A 16,627-nucleotide genomic window follows, 5' to 3' on the forward strand; every position below is an offset into this window, starting at 1 on the left:
CGACGAAGAGTGAAAATAACACATCTACAATCACATCTACGTTGTGCTTGGCTATTTTTGCAGTTTTTTTGCTACCATGTTTAAAATATACTTGATCCAGTCTGTAAAAAGGGCATGACTTGGTTTACATCCATATTTTTTAAGATTTCTTTGGGGGGTTTTATGCCTTTATTCGATAGGACAGTAGACTGACATGGGGGAGAGATGGGGGAGTGACATGCGGCAAAGGTCGTCCGGATCGGGAATCGAACCGGCGACGCCGTCAGACATCAATGCCTATGTGGTATGCGCCTGGACCAGTAGGCCAGTGGGCACCCCACATCCATAATTTTTCATGTACCAAATTTGTTTATTTATTTCCCTTCTGCATCATCTACAATCCCATTTCTAAGTAGTGGTGTCACTGTATTTTAAATAGTGGAGATCTCTCGCTTTCATGCATAGCAAGAAGAAAGAATAGGGTTAAAAACTAAACAGTATATCATCAGAAGTGGAAAACAAAGCTCTTACCGCTAGTAGATTCATGATGGTGTGACCGGTTTCTCCAAAGAGAGGTTTTCTGAATCGTACGCTGAACAGCGGGCACGGATAGACTGGAAAAATAAAGTATTTTCAGTTGTTACAACATGGCAGTTTATCACACATCAACCTAGAATCACTCTAAAGTAACATTCTATTCATAAAGCGCCTTTCAAAGTTACAAGCAGTGGTGGAAAAACATACCAAAACTAAAAGAAAAGTGCTTGTTATGCAGAACAGCCGGTTTCACAAGGTATCATAATATATACAATTTATATTTTTCAAAAATCTTTTGAAAATAGTTTTCACATAAATGCAGTATTTGCCTCTGAGATATAGTGGAGTAGAAGTAAAGTACTGAAAAGTGGAAATGCTCAAGTAAAGTAAAAGTACCTAAAATGTGTACTTAAGTACAGTATTTGAGTAAATGTACTTAGTTACTTTCCACCACTGGTTACAAGGTGTTGTACAATACAATACATACAATAAAATAAAATACATAAAACATTACATAAGAATAAAACCAGAATACCAATGAAATAGAAAGTAACCCCCTGCCTCCCAGAAAAACAGGATAAAAAAAGAAATGCACAGATGGCAAAAACCTATAGGACAAAGTGCTTGTTGTTTTAACAGCGTTTTAAAAGAAACAACTGACTGTGTGATTTTTAATGCCAGGGGAGGGTGATTTAGTAGATTATAGGGGCACTCATAGTCTTTAGCCTATAGATCAGGGGTCTTCAATGTTTTTCAGGCCAAGGACCCCTTAGCTGAGAAAGATGAAGCAGGGACCCCCACCACACATTGGATTCACGTTAAATGTGTGTTTTCAGACATTCAACCACTTTAAACCCCCAATACTTTGTAAACTTGACCTTTGGCTCGGTATATGGCCTAGCTTTTTTTCCTCTGCACCAAACCTCTTCTCAGAACATAGCCGATCTACAAGCTCGCAACATGTCACAGAGTTTGTAGACCTACTATTTTCAGCTAATGTACCCCCCAGAATAGGGATGCGAGTGGTTAATGTAAAAATACAAAAATAAAGTTGATATCACACAAAGATTTGGCTGTGCCCCCTGCAGTATCTCTGAGGACCCAGTGGGGGTCCCTGCGTTTAAGACCCCCTGGCCTAGATCAGGGGTTCTCCACCTGTTGCGTCAGGACCCCCAGGTGGGTCTCCAAATTATTTTTGGTGGGGTGGGGGGAAAAACCTTGTCACCTTTATGCTTCAGATTTTTATGTTTTCTTTTGGTAAATTAATGTCTTACCTCCTTGTACAAGAGTGCCACGCAGAATTTTCAAAAACGGCAGATCTACAAGCTAACAACATACTGTAATGAGTTTATAGATGTTCTATTTTCATTTTTTGTGTGAGGTTAAAGGGATCACTTTTTTTTTTAAATGGCACAGAATCTCACATAAGACATAAATACACTGGGCTGTGGCTCCTGTAGGGACAGTGGGGGGGTTAATCCACACAAGCGCAAAATAAGACAGCGTTTCCAGCAGAGCCCTACCAAGCTCCTTATAAACATCTATTTTTGGCCTTATCTCTGCAAAACAGCTGGAAAGGAATCAGGATATATTGATGTATCTGCTGGAGATGAAAGGAATCAGGATATATTGATGTATCTGCTGGAGATCTAATTAGCCTGAAAACCCGGGCTAACAAATCTCCTCAGGTGTCCTGCACCAAACACGCCCCAACAAACAACACCTTCCAGTCGCTCCCCAGTTATTAGAGCCAACACAGGCTGACGTGTTCTTCTGCATGGAATGTTTGTTCCACTGTGTTGTTGTTGTTGATGCTGAGAATGACTGCTTAAGCAAGTGGCTTTAAAGATTAACTCATACTCTGCGATCCCCGTCGAAACCGGAGATTTCCCGCTGCACCGCGGTGCCATGCCTGTCGATCCCGGAAGTTTAATCATTATGAAAGGATTAAAAGTATTATCGCTGATTTTCGCTGATTCTGGCTCTTTAGGCCCGCCCCCCTAACTGTATCCGGTCAATTCCGGTCTGGACCGGATCTAGCTTTCCGTATCCGGTCTGCGCCTGGGCCATAGTCCCGCCTCCGTTGGTTTACATTGTAACAGAAGAGGAAGCTACTCGGCGATGGAAAGCTCGTTTTTCGATCCGATTTTTGCGTTTGGAAACTTTGATCCAGTCTCTACACGCCTGGATTATGATCCCCGCACATATCGTGCGTTTTGTGCGCGAACGTGTCCACGTGTTACCATAGCGCACAGCTGGCTTTTTTCAATGTTTTTTCATGTAAACACTGGCGGATAAGCAGGGATACAGCGTGGCAACGGATATGTCTTTTTCAATGGGGGTTTTTTTATTCGAAAGCTGTCACAGAGTCTACACGTCTACTAGATGAGTCGCGCACAGATTGTGCACGATGCGTGCGCGTGCCCACGTTAAAAGGTAAGGACAATTTGGCAGCTGCTTACTACAGCTATGTTTAAAATGGCAGCAAAATTGTTAAGACTGGTGACTGATTCTACAAAAGTAGAAAAATGTTTTCTGTGTTACTGTATCAGTGGTGCTCAAACGTTTTCATGTCAAGGACAGCCCAAAATGTATTTGACCGCCAACCCCATCTCAAAATATTTAGTTCCAGGGACCCCCCAGAAGCAAAGATTTGAATTAAACACGTTCGCTTAAAAAAAGAAGGAAAAAAAAAAAAGTAAACGAAAATGTTTGAGAGCTTGCTAAGTGGTTTTAGTTCATGTATTCTATCCGTGTGCCATAGCAGTGTGTGTGTGTGTGTGTGTGTGTGTGTGTGTGTGTGTGTGTGTGTGTGTGTGTGTGCGTGTGCGTGTGTGCGCGCGCGTTTGAGGCTCGCCAGGCGGTGGCTGTGTGCTGGCAGGAGCAGGGGTTTTGGTGTGAGAAGAAGTGCCTCTTCAGCCAAATGCCTCACAATAAGGCTTCATGACATGGCTCTCGCTGCGAGCTTGTACGTCTGCTATTTTGAAAGAAAATCTTGAAAGTGAATATTTTTATTTTCTTACAAATCCTCTGCTCAGGGGGTCCCTGCCCTGGCACACAAAAACATTTCAGATGGGGGTCTTCTCCACGGTTTGGGGGTCCTCCAAAAGTGTGAGAATCACCCCCATATATTTTAGGTATTTTTACTTTGCTGGAGTATTTACAGTTTACACATTTCTGTACTTTTACTTCTACTCCACTACATCTCAGAGGCAAATATTATACTTCTACTCCACTGAAATGATTTGAAAACTTGAGTTATTAGTAGCATACATTAAGCACTTCAGCATGATATACGTTTCAGCCATTTGAAAGTAACCGATCTCATAACACATGTATATCCCTCATTGATTCTGGATTCCATGGAAAATAAAAATAAAAAAAGATAACAAAAAATAAATAACCGATCTAGAAGCTCAGAATGTGTCGCATCACAACGCATCGTGAGCTTGTAGATCTGCTATTTCCAAAAGATACATTGTATACAGGAGCGACTCCGCTCACTCGGACACAGAGTCGCTTCGCACAGCCAGCCAACCAGACAACCAGACAACCAGACACACACACACACACACACACACACACACACACACACACACACACACACACACACACACACACACACACACACACACACACACACACACACACACACACACACACACACACACACACACACACACACACACACACACACACTCTCGAAGAAAACAGGGAGAGCAAAGACAGGCTGTTTCTGACCGAGGAGAAACCCTTTTAACAGCGGTTCCGAAACTATCTGTCTGTCTCTCTTCTCCTCCTCCCCGACCTCGAGTCCCCGGCCGCGTCTCCTCCTATGGATTCAATGAGCTCCCCGGCCCGGCCGCATTAGAGAGTGGAGGGGGCTGCGCTGCGGGCGATGGGATATTTTGATTCCGAGTGTTGTTATGGTGTTTTCAGATAGACCACGTGACCTACTGTATACTACTATGATCATTTTGGGCTTGTCAGTGGAGCTTTAATAATAATTCATTTTGAGATATTTACTATACTTTTGTATTTCCAATTTCTAATACTTTTACTTTTACTCCACTACATCTTGGATACAAATATTGTACTTTTACTCCACTACAATTATTTGAAAACTTTAGTTACTAGTTACTTTGCGGGTTAGGGTCAACGCGTCGCATTGCGACGCGTTGAGCTTGTAGATCTGCTATTTTCAAACATTTAGTACTTTTACTTTTGGTACTTTAAATACATTTTGATGCCAATACTTTCGTACTTTTACTCAAGGTACATTTTGAATTCCGGACTTTTACTTGTATCGGAGTATTTCTATATTGCAATATTGATACTTTTAATCAAGTAAAAAACCTGAGTACTTTTTCCACCACTGCCCCTTCACTTCAAAATGTAGTACTTTTTCCACCACTGCCCTTGACTGGTTCACTTACAGCGGTACTCGGCCCCCAGCCGCAGCATGAGGCGGATGGGGAACACCTTGGCCCAGGGCGTCTCCCACTTCTGGATGAGGATGGCGAACAGGTAGGGTGGGTTGGGCAGCAGCAGGTCCTGCAGAGACTGGAAGGACGGCGCGATGTACAGGAAGCCGCCGTGCTCCTTGCTGCCCAGGAAGCTCTGCGTGAAGAACGAGTGGCTCAGGTGGCTCAGCACGTTGCCTGTGGGGGAAGCAAGGTCAATGTAAAGTTAATTAAAAACCCCACTAAAAAAAAATTAGATGTGTGTGTGTGTGTGTGTGTGTGTGTGTGTGTGTGTGTGTGTGTGTGTGTGTGTGTGTGTGTGTATATATATATATATATATATATATATATATATATATAATTCTTATTTTTTATATACGTACATTTGTTTATTTTTGAACGGTGGTCACACTGTCTCCTATACCTGACTGTGTCTGTATGTAACTATGTTTGTAACTGTGTAGCATGAGCTGCAATACCGCTGGGTGATCAGTTGCAGGCCTCGGTCACCAAGTGGTGCTGTTGAGTCACACTCACAAACACAGGGTATAGCTTAACTAAGTGAACTGCTCACATCCATCGCTCACTTCAAACTTGGTTTGATTTCTTTAAGCATGATGATGTTGAGATTTTATTATTACACATACTTTTTCTGATGTTTTTAATCTTGCTCCCGGCTAATGGAAAATGCCAACTAAAATAACAGCAATCATGGATTGCAAACGGACACTGCGGGAGCTAACGCAGGGCTAAGCCGGGAAAGACAAGAAGCGCACCGCCTACGTAGAATAGACAGATGCACTGTGGCGTGACAGCTTGGCTAACAACAATGTAGAGCTCAAGACCCTGATGCTAGATAGGAGAGTGTGGAGGGCAGCGATTCAGGAGTCCTGAGTTGGTGTTGGCTAGACCGCACTCTCACATTGCATCGCAAAGTGCTGATGGGAGGAGGAGATGTAGGTAATGTATTTGTTAATGATTTATTCAGACGGACAGTGGAGAGACACAGGAGGGTGAGAGCCGGGGATGAAGGGCGTTGCATCATGCCACCATGCAGGGACATTATGCTTATACGGTAACCTCGCGTTCCACCGCGGAGGAATGCCGGGTATTCGTTCTAAAACTAGCAGTGTGATCCAGTTTAGTGACCCGGTGGTGTAATGCGAATCAATTAGCCTCGTCCCGCTAGTCGCGCTACGAGTGAAATATGTCTGAAACTGTTACTCTTCGGGTTTCAAATTAAAAACCAGCAAAGCTTGTGGATCAGCTACTTTTGATTCTTTGGTGTGACACTGTGTGGTATGATGAAACGGGGCGTTAATTTACGGCAAAAACACAACAACTTAGAATATGGAGATAAGAGGTTTCACCCCCCCCCCCCCCCCCCCCCCCCCCGACAGCGACCATAACGGAGATACAAGGTTTCTTCCCCCGACAGCTGCACTATGGTACGACCGGTGACTTCCTGCCGCCGGCCACAACTAGAGAGGACAGCAGTTCAAGGGCACCGCAACGCAGAGCCGGTGAGTGGAGCGGCCGGTGTCCTTTCTCACTAGCGTCATTCTGCTCACGTGGCCACTTCCATAACACAACCCCCAACACACACACACACACACACACACACACACACACACACACACACACACACACACACACACACACACACACACACACACACACACACACACACACACACACACACACACACACACACACACACACACACACACACACACACACACACGCACGCACGTAGGAACAAATAAGAGTGAGGAAAAGATGGGGAGGTGTGAGATGAGATGAGGAGCAGGAGGGGAATAAGGAGAGGAGTAAGTGGAGGAGGAAAAGATGGCTTAACCACTTAAAGGAGTAGTTCACCCTTCAAGAGTCTCCATTTGACTCCTCCGGTCATCACATTATTGGCTCAGGCATGCGACAAAAACTAACAGATGTGCAATTGATAGAAAATAAGTCATTTTTTGGGTGAACTACTCCTTTAAGCTCCATTACAAAAATAGTAATAGTGGAGAAAGACAGAAAGAAAGAAAGACAGACAGACAGAAAGAAAAGCTTGTAGGTCAAGGTGCATGTTCACCTTCAAATGTTGAACATTTCAAAAGAACAGGCCTGCCCCAAAATAGGGACAGCAGGTTGGAAAGCACTTAATGTTGCAGTAGATATACGAAAGGGGGGAAAGGTGGACATGGTCAGCTAACGGAGGCATTAGAAACAGAGAGAATGAGAGACGGAGAGAGAGAGAGGGGAAGGAGGGGGGGAAAGAGGATGGAGGAACTGTGAGAAAAGGAAAAGGAAGACGGGAGAAGACAGGGAATTGGAATTCTAATTCTCGTCATCCTTTGAAGGGCTGAATATGAAGGGCTCCGTGGCTTAGTACAGTACGTGTCAGTTTATTCTTCCAGATTATTCCATGGGGATAAAAGACTGGATTAATACCACCAGGAAAACACACGCATGCTCCAAACACGGAGAGCTAGTGGTCAGTCAGCAGCACGCCGACTAAGAGCTCATTCATACTTTTGCTCGATGGAAATGACTCATTTCCGACCCATCCCACAGCAAGGTATAATTACGATTAGGTTTAAAAAGCCTAATCCAAAAATAGACCTACGAGCTCACAATGTGTCACTTCCGCAACACGCGAGCTTGTAGGTCCGCTATTTTCAACACGCGCCACCGTCGTACTAAAGTGTGAAATGAGGCTAAAAGGGAATCGGGATAGTTCACCCCCATAATTACTTTTTTGTTGCATTCCTGAGCCAATAATTTGATGACCGGCGCGGCGGAGACATAAAGAGTCCCTTTTGAGTCCACTCTGCAGGTCATGAAATTAATGGCTGCAGGAATGCGACAAAAACTAAAAAGATCTCCATGAATTCAAGGCTTGATGGGGTGTGTAATTGATACAAAATAATACATGTTTTGGGTGAACTTTCCCTTTAACCCTGACAGCTGTGCGAGCTCCACCTGCAAACCTTGTATTAATTAAACAGGTGGGGCTTCATGTTACTAATCATCTCGGGATCCCGAGGTTCCCGAGCATCAGATGGTATGTAAAAAAAAAAGAAAAAAAGGAAAAACAGCAACACTAGCAAACGGCGAGGCGAGGACTCCGTGCGGAACCAAAGCGAGCGACAGCCACGTTACGTAGATCTGAAACGACAGCAGACCTTCCTTTACTTCCTTCCGCTGCGGAGCCCCGAGTTTGCAGGCGAGCTGTGAATATGTTTAACCACCAGAACGAGCCCCCAGGGGGAGGTAAAGAGAGCCGTCAAAAGCGGTGGTGGGAACAGTACTCAAATGTACTACTTAAGTAAAAGTATGAATATTACAATATAGCAATAGCAATACTCTAAGTCAGGGATTTTCAAACTTTTTTGACTCAGGGCACCCCTGTAAATAACTTTTTCATCCACGGCACCCCTGAGTTACACTGTTAATTTTAAGAATCTTACATTCTTTTGGAGAAATGTTCATTTCCATCAGAACTGACTGAAAATAACGTTGTACTTGACGTTTAACCACTTGAACCCCAGCATGCCTATTCTGGGGGGAAGGTTCACCAAAAATAGAAGATGTACAAGCTCACAACGCGTCACAACGTGACGCGTTGTGAGCTTGTAGATCTGCTATTTTTGTTGAAGAGAGTTGTCGTAGATGGAAAAAGAACTCATCAAGTACAGTGCAAATCAGGTCAGTTTTATTGATTTAGTGATATTGATGAATTCCAAATATTATCAAATTATCTCGCGGCACCCCTGGGTGCCCCGTCACCCACTTTGAAAACCCCTGCTCTAAGTAAAAGTCTGGAATAAGAAATTAAGTGAAAGTACAAAAGTATCGTTATCAAAATGCACTTAAAGTACCAAAAGTACATTTCACAAGTTTTCAAATGTATAAAATGTGTAATCATTGTTTACTATCACAATATAGAGGTTTAACTTTATAACAAAAAAAACAAAAACAAAAAAAACGTTTTCTTTCTCCCTTTCTCTCTTTCAAAAAGAAAAAGAAAATTCTCACATCATTACAAGGTGACACTAATGTTTGGACCACATTTTATTTCGTTGTATTCCCGTGGAGGCCAGCTACTGGGCTCAGTGGCGGTGCCACGCTAACCTGGTTTCCTAAACCAGAGCGGACGAGGGGGTGGGGGGAGGGAGGCAGCGTGCCAGCCGGCCGGCCGGCCGTCTCCACGGACCTCCATCATCCAGAGCTGGGACATTACGTCAGTAGTATACTGGGGTTGTGGCTTATATTTTAACTCGGGCAGCAGCGGCTCGCTGTGACAGATGGACCTCACCTGAGGACCTCGGCATGCAGTGAACCGCTAATGAGCTGCTATTGTCCCCATGAGGGGACACCACGCTGGAGGTGATCTCCTTCTACCGTACAGTATAGTATAGTGGGCCTCCTGGTGGAGCTCTGTATCCCTTTCTTTTTTTAGATTCGTTTTTTTTTTTAAACACACAGACACGATTATTTAGTGTGATATCCATTTAAAACCATTTTCAGGGGTGCAGATGGCCCCAGTATGTTAAGGCGCAGACCAAATATAGGCTCTGATACAGCCTGACGGTGAAGCGCAAAACCGTGTGTGTGTGTGTGTGTACGTGTGTATGCGAGTGTGCCTGGCCTGCTCAACAGCGCCCCTCCCTTAACATGTGTGTGTGTGTGTGTGTGTGTGTGTGTGTGTGTGTGTGTGTGTGTGTGTGTGTGTGTGTGTGTGTGTGTGGTCAGCAGAGGTATTGCCATGGACCTTAAGGTCAGGAAGGCACTAGCGTGGAGGGCCCTGAACGGCATGTCAAGAGTGTGGTGCTCGAATCTCCCCCGACACATAAAGCCGAGCCTATTCCACTATTTGTCTGTCATTCAATGTTATATGAGATACTTCAATGGTTTCCAGTGGAAATAAGCTTAGTCTTTTCATGGATCTCCTTTTAGTAGACCTTGTACCAGTGAACTGTACCGTCATGAAACTGTACCTTTTCCTATGCAAACTTCTAATAAAGTCTTCAATCAATCAATCAATCAATCAAACTGTGGAGTCTGTCCTCCTGTATGGCTGCGAAAGCTGGACCCTGACAACCACCCTGCAGAAGTCCCTGGATGGGTGCTACACCAGAATGCTACGAGCTGTTCTGAATGTGGACCAGAACACCCACATTACCAACAAGGACCTGTACAGGCAACTGCCGAGGCTCAGCATCAGCAAGAAGGTAGCAGCCAGGAGGATGAAGCTGGCCGGCCACTGCCACAGACATCGGGAGCTCCCGGCCAGCAGGCTGATCCTGTGGGAACCAACGCGTGGGCATCGATCGTGAGGACGTACCGCGTTAACGTATGTGGACATCCTGAAGAAGGATGCGGGAGCTGAAAGCTCTTCGGAGCTGGCCGGGTGTATGGAGAACCGGAAAGATTGGAGAATCCGATGGAAGCTCGTCTGAGGACGACCGAGAGAGACATAGCCAGCCACATACAGAGTGACATACCCACTCAGAGGAGCGGCTCCACCGCTCAAAAAACATGTCCCTATTTTGGGCATATTAGCCTTATTCACGGCCCGCCCACTCAGCATCCCCCGTGTGCTGAAGTCACATTTTGAAGGGGAAAATCCTACTATAGCCTATAGAGTTAACACAGAAATCGCAAATGTAATGCAATTTCCGAATAGTAAAGTATAAAATACGGCTAGCATGATCAAGAACACAAGATAGTAAAAGGCACAAAGCATTATAATTTACTTTACCGTTCGAAATAATGATTTGTTGGCTTTAAGTCCAGCTATTTCTGTTATAGTTTCCCCTTCTAAATTGATGTCAGCTCAGCACCCGGGGGATGCTGAGAAATTCGCTGAGTGGGCGGGCTGTGAATAAGGCTTATTACAATAGGTGAACATTAAAACTAAAGGCATACAAAAATATCCGATCCAAAAGCTCATAGCACGACGCGTTACGAGCTTGTAGGTCTGCTATATTCGCCACCCGACAACGTCGTCTGACCAAGTTTAAAATACTGTAGAGCTTCAACAGGGGGTCCGGGACCCCTAGGGGGTCCTCAGAGTTACTACGATACAATACAACGCTACACACTGACAGTGAGGTCTATGAAATCTATGAAAACATTTAATTTGCAATACAATTTTATACAGTGGGGGTCCCTGCTTCATCTCTCTCGGCTAAGGGGTCCTTGGACTGAAAAACGTTGAAGACCCCTGCTGCAGGGCTTAAGTGTGAAACATTCACACCTGCTCAGTGCAAACTGCTGACCACTGAGAAGTACAGTACAGGTACTAGAGTTATGTGTTCGACCCTGGACGGTATATAGTTGTGCATACTGTAAATCCTGACGTCGGTCCTCGGCGGTCCTTGGCGTGCGACAACGACAACTGGGGGAAAGAATTTATGTGATGACAATTCGAGTTTGCCTCCTCCTCCCTCGATTATTTCATCTGCTGTACAACGGAGCAGACTAGTTCATTAGCGCATGAAATCACGCTTTTTTTACATACCCGAAAAAAGTGTGAGAGAACTACTGTTTTAGTAGGCATATGTAGAATCGGCCAACTTACTTACTATGCACTACTTACTTGTATATCTCTGCTTTCGCGCCGAAACCTCCTAACTCCAAAATGTTCATTTTCGGGAAAATGAGCTCAAGTGGAGTTAGGAGGTTTTGACCGAAGGGCTTTTTACTACTTTTCATTGGTTCAATATTATTTTAACCAACACACAGGCGTAAAGGGTGTTCAATAGCACATATTTGTGAAAAAAAAGAGAGGGCCAATTGGTTGGAGTTAGCTGGTTTGGCAGAAAGTGTGGAGTTAGGAGGATTTGTCCCAAGCACTTACTACTTTCCATTGGTTCAATATTATTTTAACCAACACTCAGATGTGTTCAATAGCCCTGATTTATGCCAAACAATCTAAAACCTCAAAAATGGAGTTAAGAGGTTTTTGCCAGACAGTGACGATATGCTATTTTTGAGAACCACTATTCTAAACCACTGTTCCAAATCCCAAGAAATTTCTGAAAAAGTATGTTGCTATTGTGTAGCTAAAATCAAAAATGTCACAGATGCTTTCCGGTTTAAACCCATTAAGACCGGGAATGCATCTTTAACCATTATGTTTCTTATACTTTAGCTGTTCAAAAATAGCAGATATAGATCTGCTATTTTTGAAAAAACTTGAAAATGTGTGCAAATCTTTGAAATATATTCTTTTAAAGCAAACTTTTAAAGCAAACTTTTTTAACTCAAATCTTTGCTTGAGGGGCGTCCCTAGAACAACATTTGAGATGGGGTTCTGCAGGTCAAATACATATAATTCTAGGGGTCCTTGACATTAAAAACCTTGAGCACCTCAGCTAAAGAAACAAACATTTTTTTCAGAAAACCATTATGATTCAGAAGACATTTGGGTATTTTTCCAGGTCTTAATGGGGTTAATGCTTTAAGCAGTTTGACCCTGGAGGTGGGGGTGTTGTGCTTTACCGGCGAGGGCCTCCTGGTAGAGGTGCACGAAGTGGGTGAAGATGTCCTTGGGGATGGTCTTCTCGTCAGGCAAACACTGCAGCAGGATCACCACCTCCGCCTGGCCCACTGCGTGCATGCCCTTAGTGGTGGCGTACCAACACTTCCTGTTCACATCTGTGGGACGAGGAGGAGCCGTCAGAAAACTACAGTATAGCGCCAGTGGCGCCACGTTGAATAACGCCTGCGGCGTCGCACGCAAAACACGGCCGAGCTATGAGCCCTGTGACTCGCCGGGCGCTCGTAGATCGGCTATTTTCGGCACGAGACACTGGCACACAACTAAGTATAAATCACTTAGGCGTCACTTGAGCTTGTTGATCTGCTATGTATATTTTTATCGAGCACCACTGATATAGAAACGTTTTTCAGAAAACAGGATTTAGAAGTCATTTGTCGAATCGGCCTCAGGCCTTATGGGTTGAAAGAATCCCTGGCTAATAAGGCAAATATGTCTTAATACATTATAATTGCCCTCTATAACTAAAATGTTGAATTAAAAACACCTTAAATATGTTATTCTTTCTATTAGAAATAGTTCATCTTTTACTCAAGGGCGACAACGCCCGTCGCAAGTGTGGTCCATTCCTATGGAATGTATGGAATGAATGTGCTAATACAAATGAATTTAAAATATTGTTTTAACCATAGGAAGTATACGTTTTGTTTTATTTAGACATGCAAGGGGGAGAAGACGACAGCCACCTCACGGCCTCCACCTAAGTAACAAGACATCTTGTGAAATAAAATGTCGCCAACCAATCATCAAGGACGACGATACACGAAAGAAGAAGACATGCCAACGACGTTTCTTAGGGCTTAGGACCACACGTGGACAAATGACATCAAACTAATTGCGAAGGCGTTGTCCCCCTTGAGAAGAAAGATGAACTATTCATGAAAGAAATGTAACACTTAAGTTACAGAGGGCAATTATCTAACATATAATTTAGCGAATGTCTGTCTGAGTGTCTGAGTGTCTGAGTGTCTGTCTGTCTGTCTGTCACAGCGTTTCTCCTCAGTGGCTGGAGCAATTGATCTGAAATCGCATCACCATTAGCATATGAACACACCTGACACAACTGTGAAGCCCTTTTTTCACTTTCACAAATCGTTTAATTGATATTAATTTATTAGTGAATAAATTTTTCCCATTGACTTATAATGGGAATCGCAAAAACTCACATTCAATATTTTTTTTCTCGCAAACCATAGGGGCTACAGTTACAAAACTCTGAGAGGAGATTTATAATGATATCAAGGATTAAATAAAAAATAACTTTGTCAGTTGGCCTCATGGTGGCGCTATAACAGTCCACTTTACGTTTCGGCCTGTAACTCTTGAACCGTAGGTCGGAAAATTAAAATTATTTTTTCCCTGGATTCCGTGGGTCGAGACGCATCTCCCGATATAGGCCACGCCCATTTGCGCCAGGCTAGATTTTCCGCCATCTTGAATTTTCTCCAAAACACACTTTTTGCTCCTTTTCCTACATATTTTCTTCAAATGTCGCAAAAAGCGGTATACATGATCTATGAACCCATGCAATGAATATACTCAAGGGATATGTCGATAGTCTGTACCGTTCGTTCGTAACGGGCTTCCAAAGTTATTAGCAGGATGGGACCGCAAACAATAGCCGTAAAGCACAAACAAATTGTCGAGTCAACACTGAATTTTAACCAAGGGTCGCGGGTGGCATACTCAACGAATCCCCAAAAGCATTTCCACTCTGCCTCATGGTGGCGCTATAACGGCCTACTTGCCTTGTAACTCTTGAACCGTAGGTCGAAAAATTAAAATTCTTTTTTCCCTGGATTCCTTGGGTCAATACGCATCTCCCCATATAGGCCCCGCCCATTTGCGTCAGGATAGATTTTCCGCCATTTTGAATTTTCTCCAAAACACACTTTTTGCTCCTTTTCCTACATATTTTCTTCAAATGTCACGAAAATGGGTACACATGATCTCTGAACCCATGCAATGAACATAGTCAAGGGATATTTTGATAGTCCATACCGTTCGTTCGTAACGGGCTTCCAAAGTTAGCGGGAGGGGCCCGTTTTGCAAACAATAGCCATAAATCACAAACAAAACGTCGAGTCAACACTGAATTTCTGCCACAGGTTGCGGGTGGCTTACTCAACGAATCCCCAGAAGCATTTCCAATTCCACCCGTAGAGGGCGTCACAAACGCGCAAAACGTAACCGTTTCGTTCCAAAACGCGTTTTTCAGGCAGACCGACCCTCTCAAAAAGAAACACAGACTACTCTGCGGATGGTCTCACGGTCCAAACCGCTGCACACACACACACACACACACACACACACACACACACACACACACACACACACACATAGCCATTAAACGAAACGGGTATTTCTTACATTGATGCTCCTACATATTATCATGCAAGAACCAGTTAAAGTTACTTTCCATCCCTCATATACCGTGTGCACAGTGCACATCCCATAACCCACACACTGCACATCATTTCGGAGCTCATATCTTTGAACGGGTAAGGACTAGTTAAGTATTAAGCCAGGGATCCTTTTAACCCATTTAAGCCTAGAATTATTGAATGCTTTAACAATTGAAAAAAAGCAGATATACAAGCTCACAGCACGGCAGCGAGTGCCGCGCTGCGAGCTTGTAGATCTGCTATTTTTGAAAAAGTCGTGAAAATGTGTGCAAATCTTTGAATGTATGTATTTTTAAAGCAAACGTTTGTAACTCAAATTTTGCTTCTGGGTGGTCCCTGGAACTAGATATTTTGACATGGGGGTCCGTGGCCAAATAAATATCAGTTTGGGGGTCCTACAGATGAAAAGGTTTGAGAACCACTGACATAGTAGTCTCTCAAGAACAGACTAACTGAGCTCCAGTTAAGTGAAAAGGACCTTTGACGATGGCTGGCCAGATTGCTGACATAGAAACATATGTTTTTCAAAAAACCTTAGAAGGATTCAAAAGACACTTATACAATCTTCACAATTTTTCAAAAATAGCAGATCTACAAGCTCGCAGCGCGGCACTCGGTGCCGAGCTGTGAGCTTGTATAATCTGCTATTTTTCAATACTTAAAGCACAAAATAATGATACACAATAATATGTAACCGTTCTAAATGGGTTAAGGTGGTTCATAATAAATCAGTAGACGGGGGTTTAACTCACAATTCACCAGCTTCACCATGGCCAGTAGGTTGGCGTTGAGGACGAACACCAGAGGGTCGGGGCCTCCCTCCTCCAGCTGCTGCATGAGGACGATCTCAGACGGTCTCTCCTCCACCGCGTAGTCTGGAGCGCAGCAACCGCGGGAAGGAGTCAGGGTTACGTCAGAACAGGAAAGAGGAGAGATTTGGATGAAAGGAGAGGGGCAGAAGGGTGTTCCAAAGTCAGAAAAAACACAATGAGCCGTTGTGGCACCGAGATACATTTCCCTTAGTCTCGCGTGGCCAGACGATCGGAGATCTGACACGTAGCCTACCTAAGATGTGTGGGGACTTCTAGATTTTAATGTACGGCCTAGAACAGACCCCCCAAAATATTCATATTTTAACTGGGGACCCCCGACCCTGACGAGCACTGAGTTGATGCATTACATTTTGTATAACACAGTTCTATTGTGAAAATAGCCGATCTACATGCTCACAAGTTAGATCGTTGCGAGTTAGATCGGCTATCTTCACAATTTCTGCCTCTAATATTTGACAATTTGGCCAATGTTTCATATGTCATTTTAGAGGTATTAACTGTCACTTTGGAAATGTGCGTATACCCTCACATACACTTTAACGTTATGACGGTTTGTTTCCACCCAGTTGTCCTGGCCCCTATGTTGAATTTAGAAGTCACCGGACATCTCGGCGGGCGGAGATCTCAGATCGTCTGGCTATGCAGAGTCCTACCTTTCCCCTGTGCTTTGGCTATGCAGAGTCCTACCTTTCCCCTGTGCTTAGGCCAACAGTTACAAGCAAAGCCCCATTTAGGATCCATGGGTCCTCTCTGTGTGTAAACATACATCATCCCACCCCCAATACCGTCGGCAATGAGTGGCAGTGGCAGTGAACATGAGAGCCGTGGTGGCACAACAAA

The 16,627-nt window shown here is 44.0% G+C and overlaps 1 protein-coding gene across 2 annotated transcripts in view; it reads right to left on the minus strand.

Moving 5' to 3' along the window:
* zfyve9a (zinc finger, FYVE domain containing 9a) overlaps window positions 1-16,627 on the minus strand; it is a 74,828-nt gene that overhangs the window by 17,806 nt on the left and 40,395 nt on the right. For both annotated transcript variants that reach the window (XM_080727237.1, XM_080727236.1), the window contains exons 9-12: window positions 15,707-15,829; window positions 12,492-12,647; window positions 4,953-5,177; window positions 511-593 (exon numbers count right to left, since the gene is read on the minus strand). In XM_080727237.1, the coding sequence (XP_080583363.1) occupies window positions 511-593; window positions 4,953-5,177; window positions 12,492-12,647; window positions 15,707-15,829 (587 nt within the window). The remainder of the gene's footprint in view (window positions 1-510; window positions 594-4,952; window positions 5,178-12,491; window positions 12,648-15,706; window positions 15,830-16,627) is intronic.

This window comes from Nannobrachium achirus (genome assembly GCF_963921795.1).
Source record: "Nannobrachium achirus genome assembly, chromosome: 5".
In the NCBI taxonomy this organism is placed as follows: domain Eukaryota; kingdom Metazoa; phylum Chordata; class Actinopteri; order Myctophiformes; family Myctophidae; genus Nannobrachium; species Nannobrachium achirus.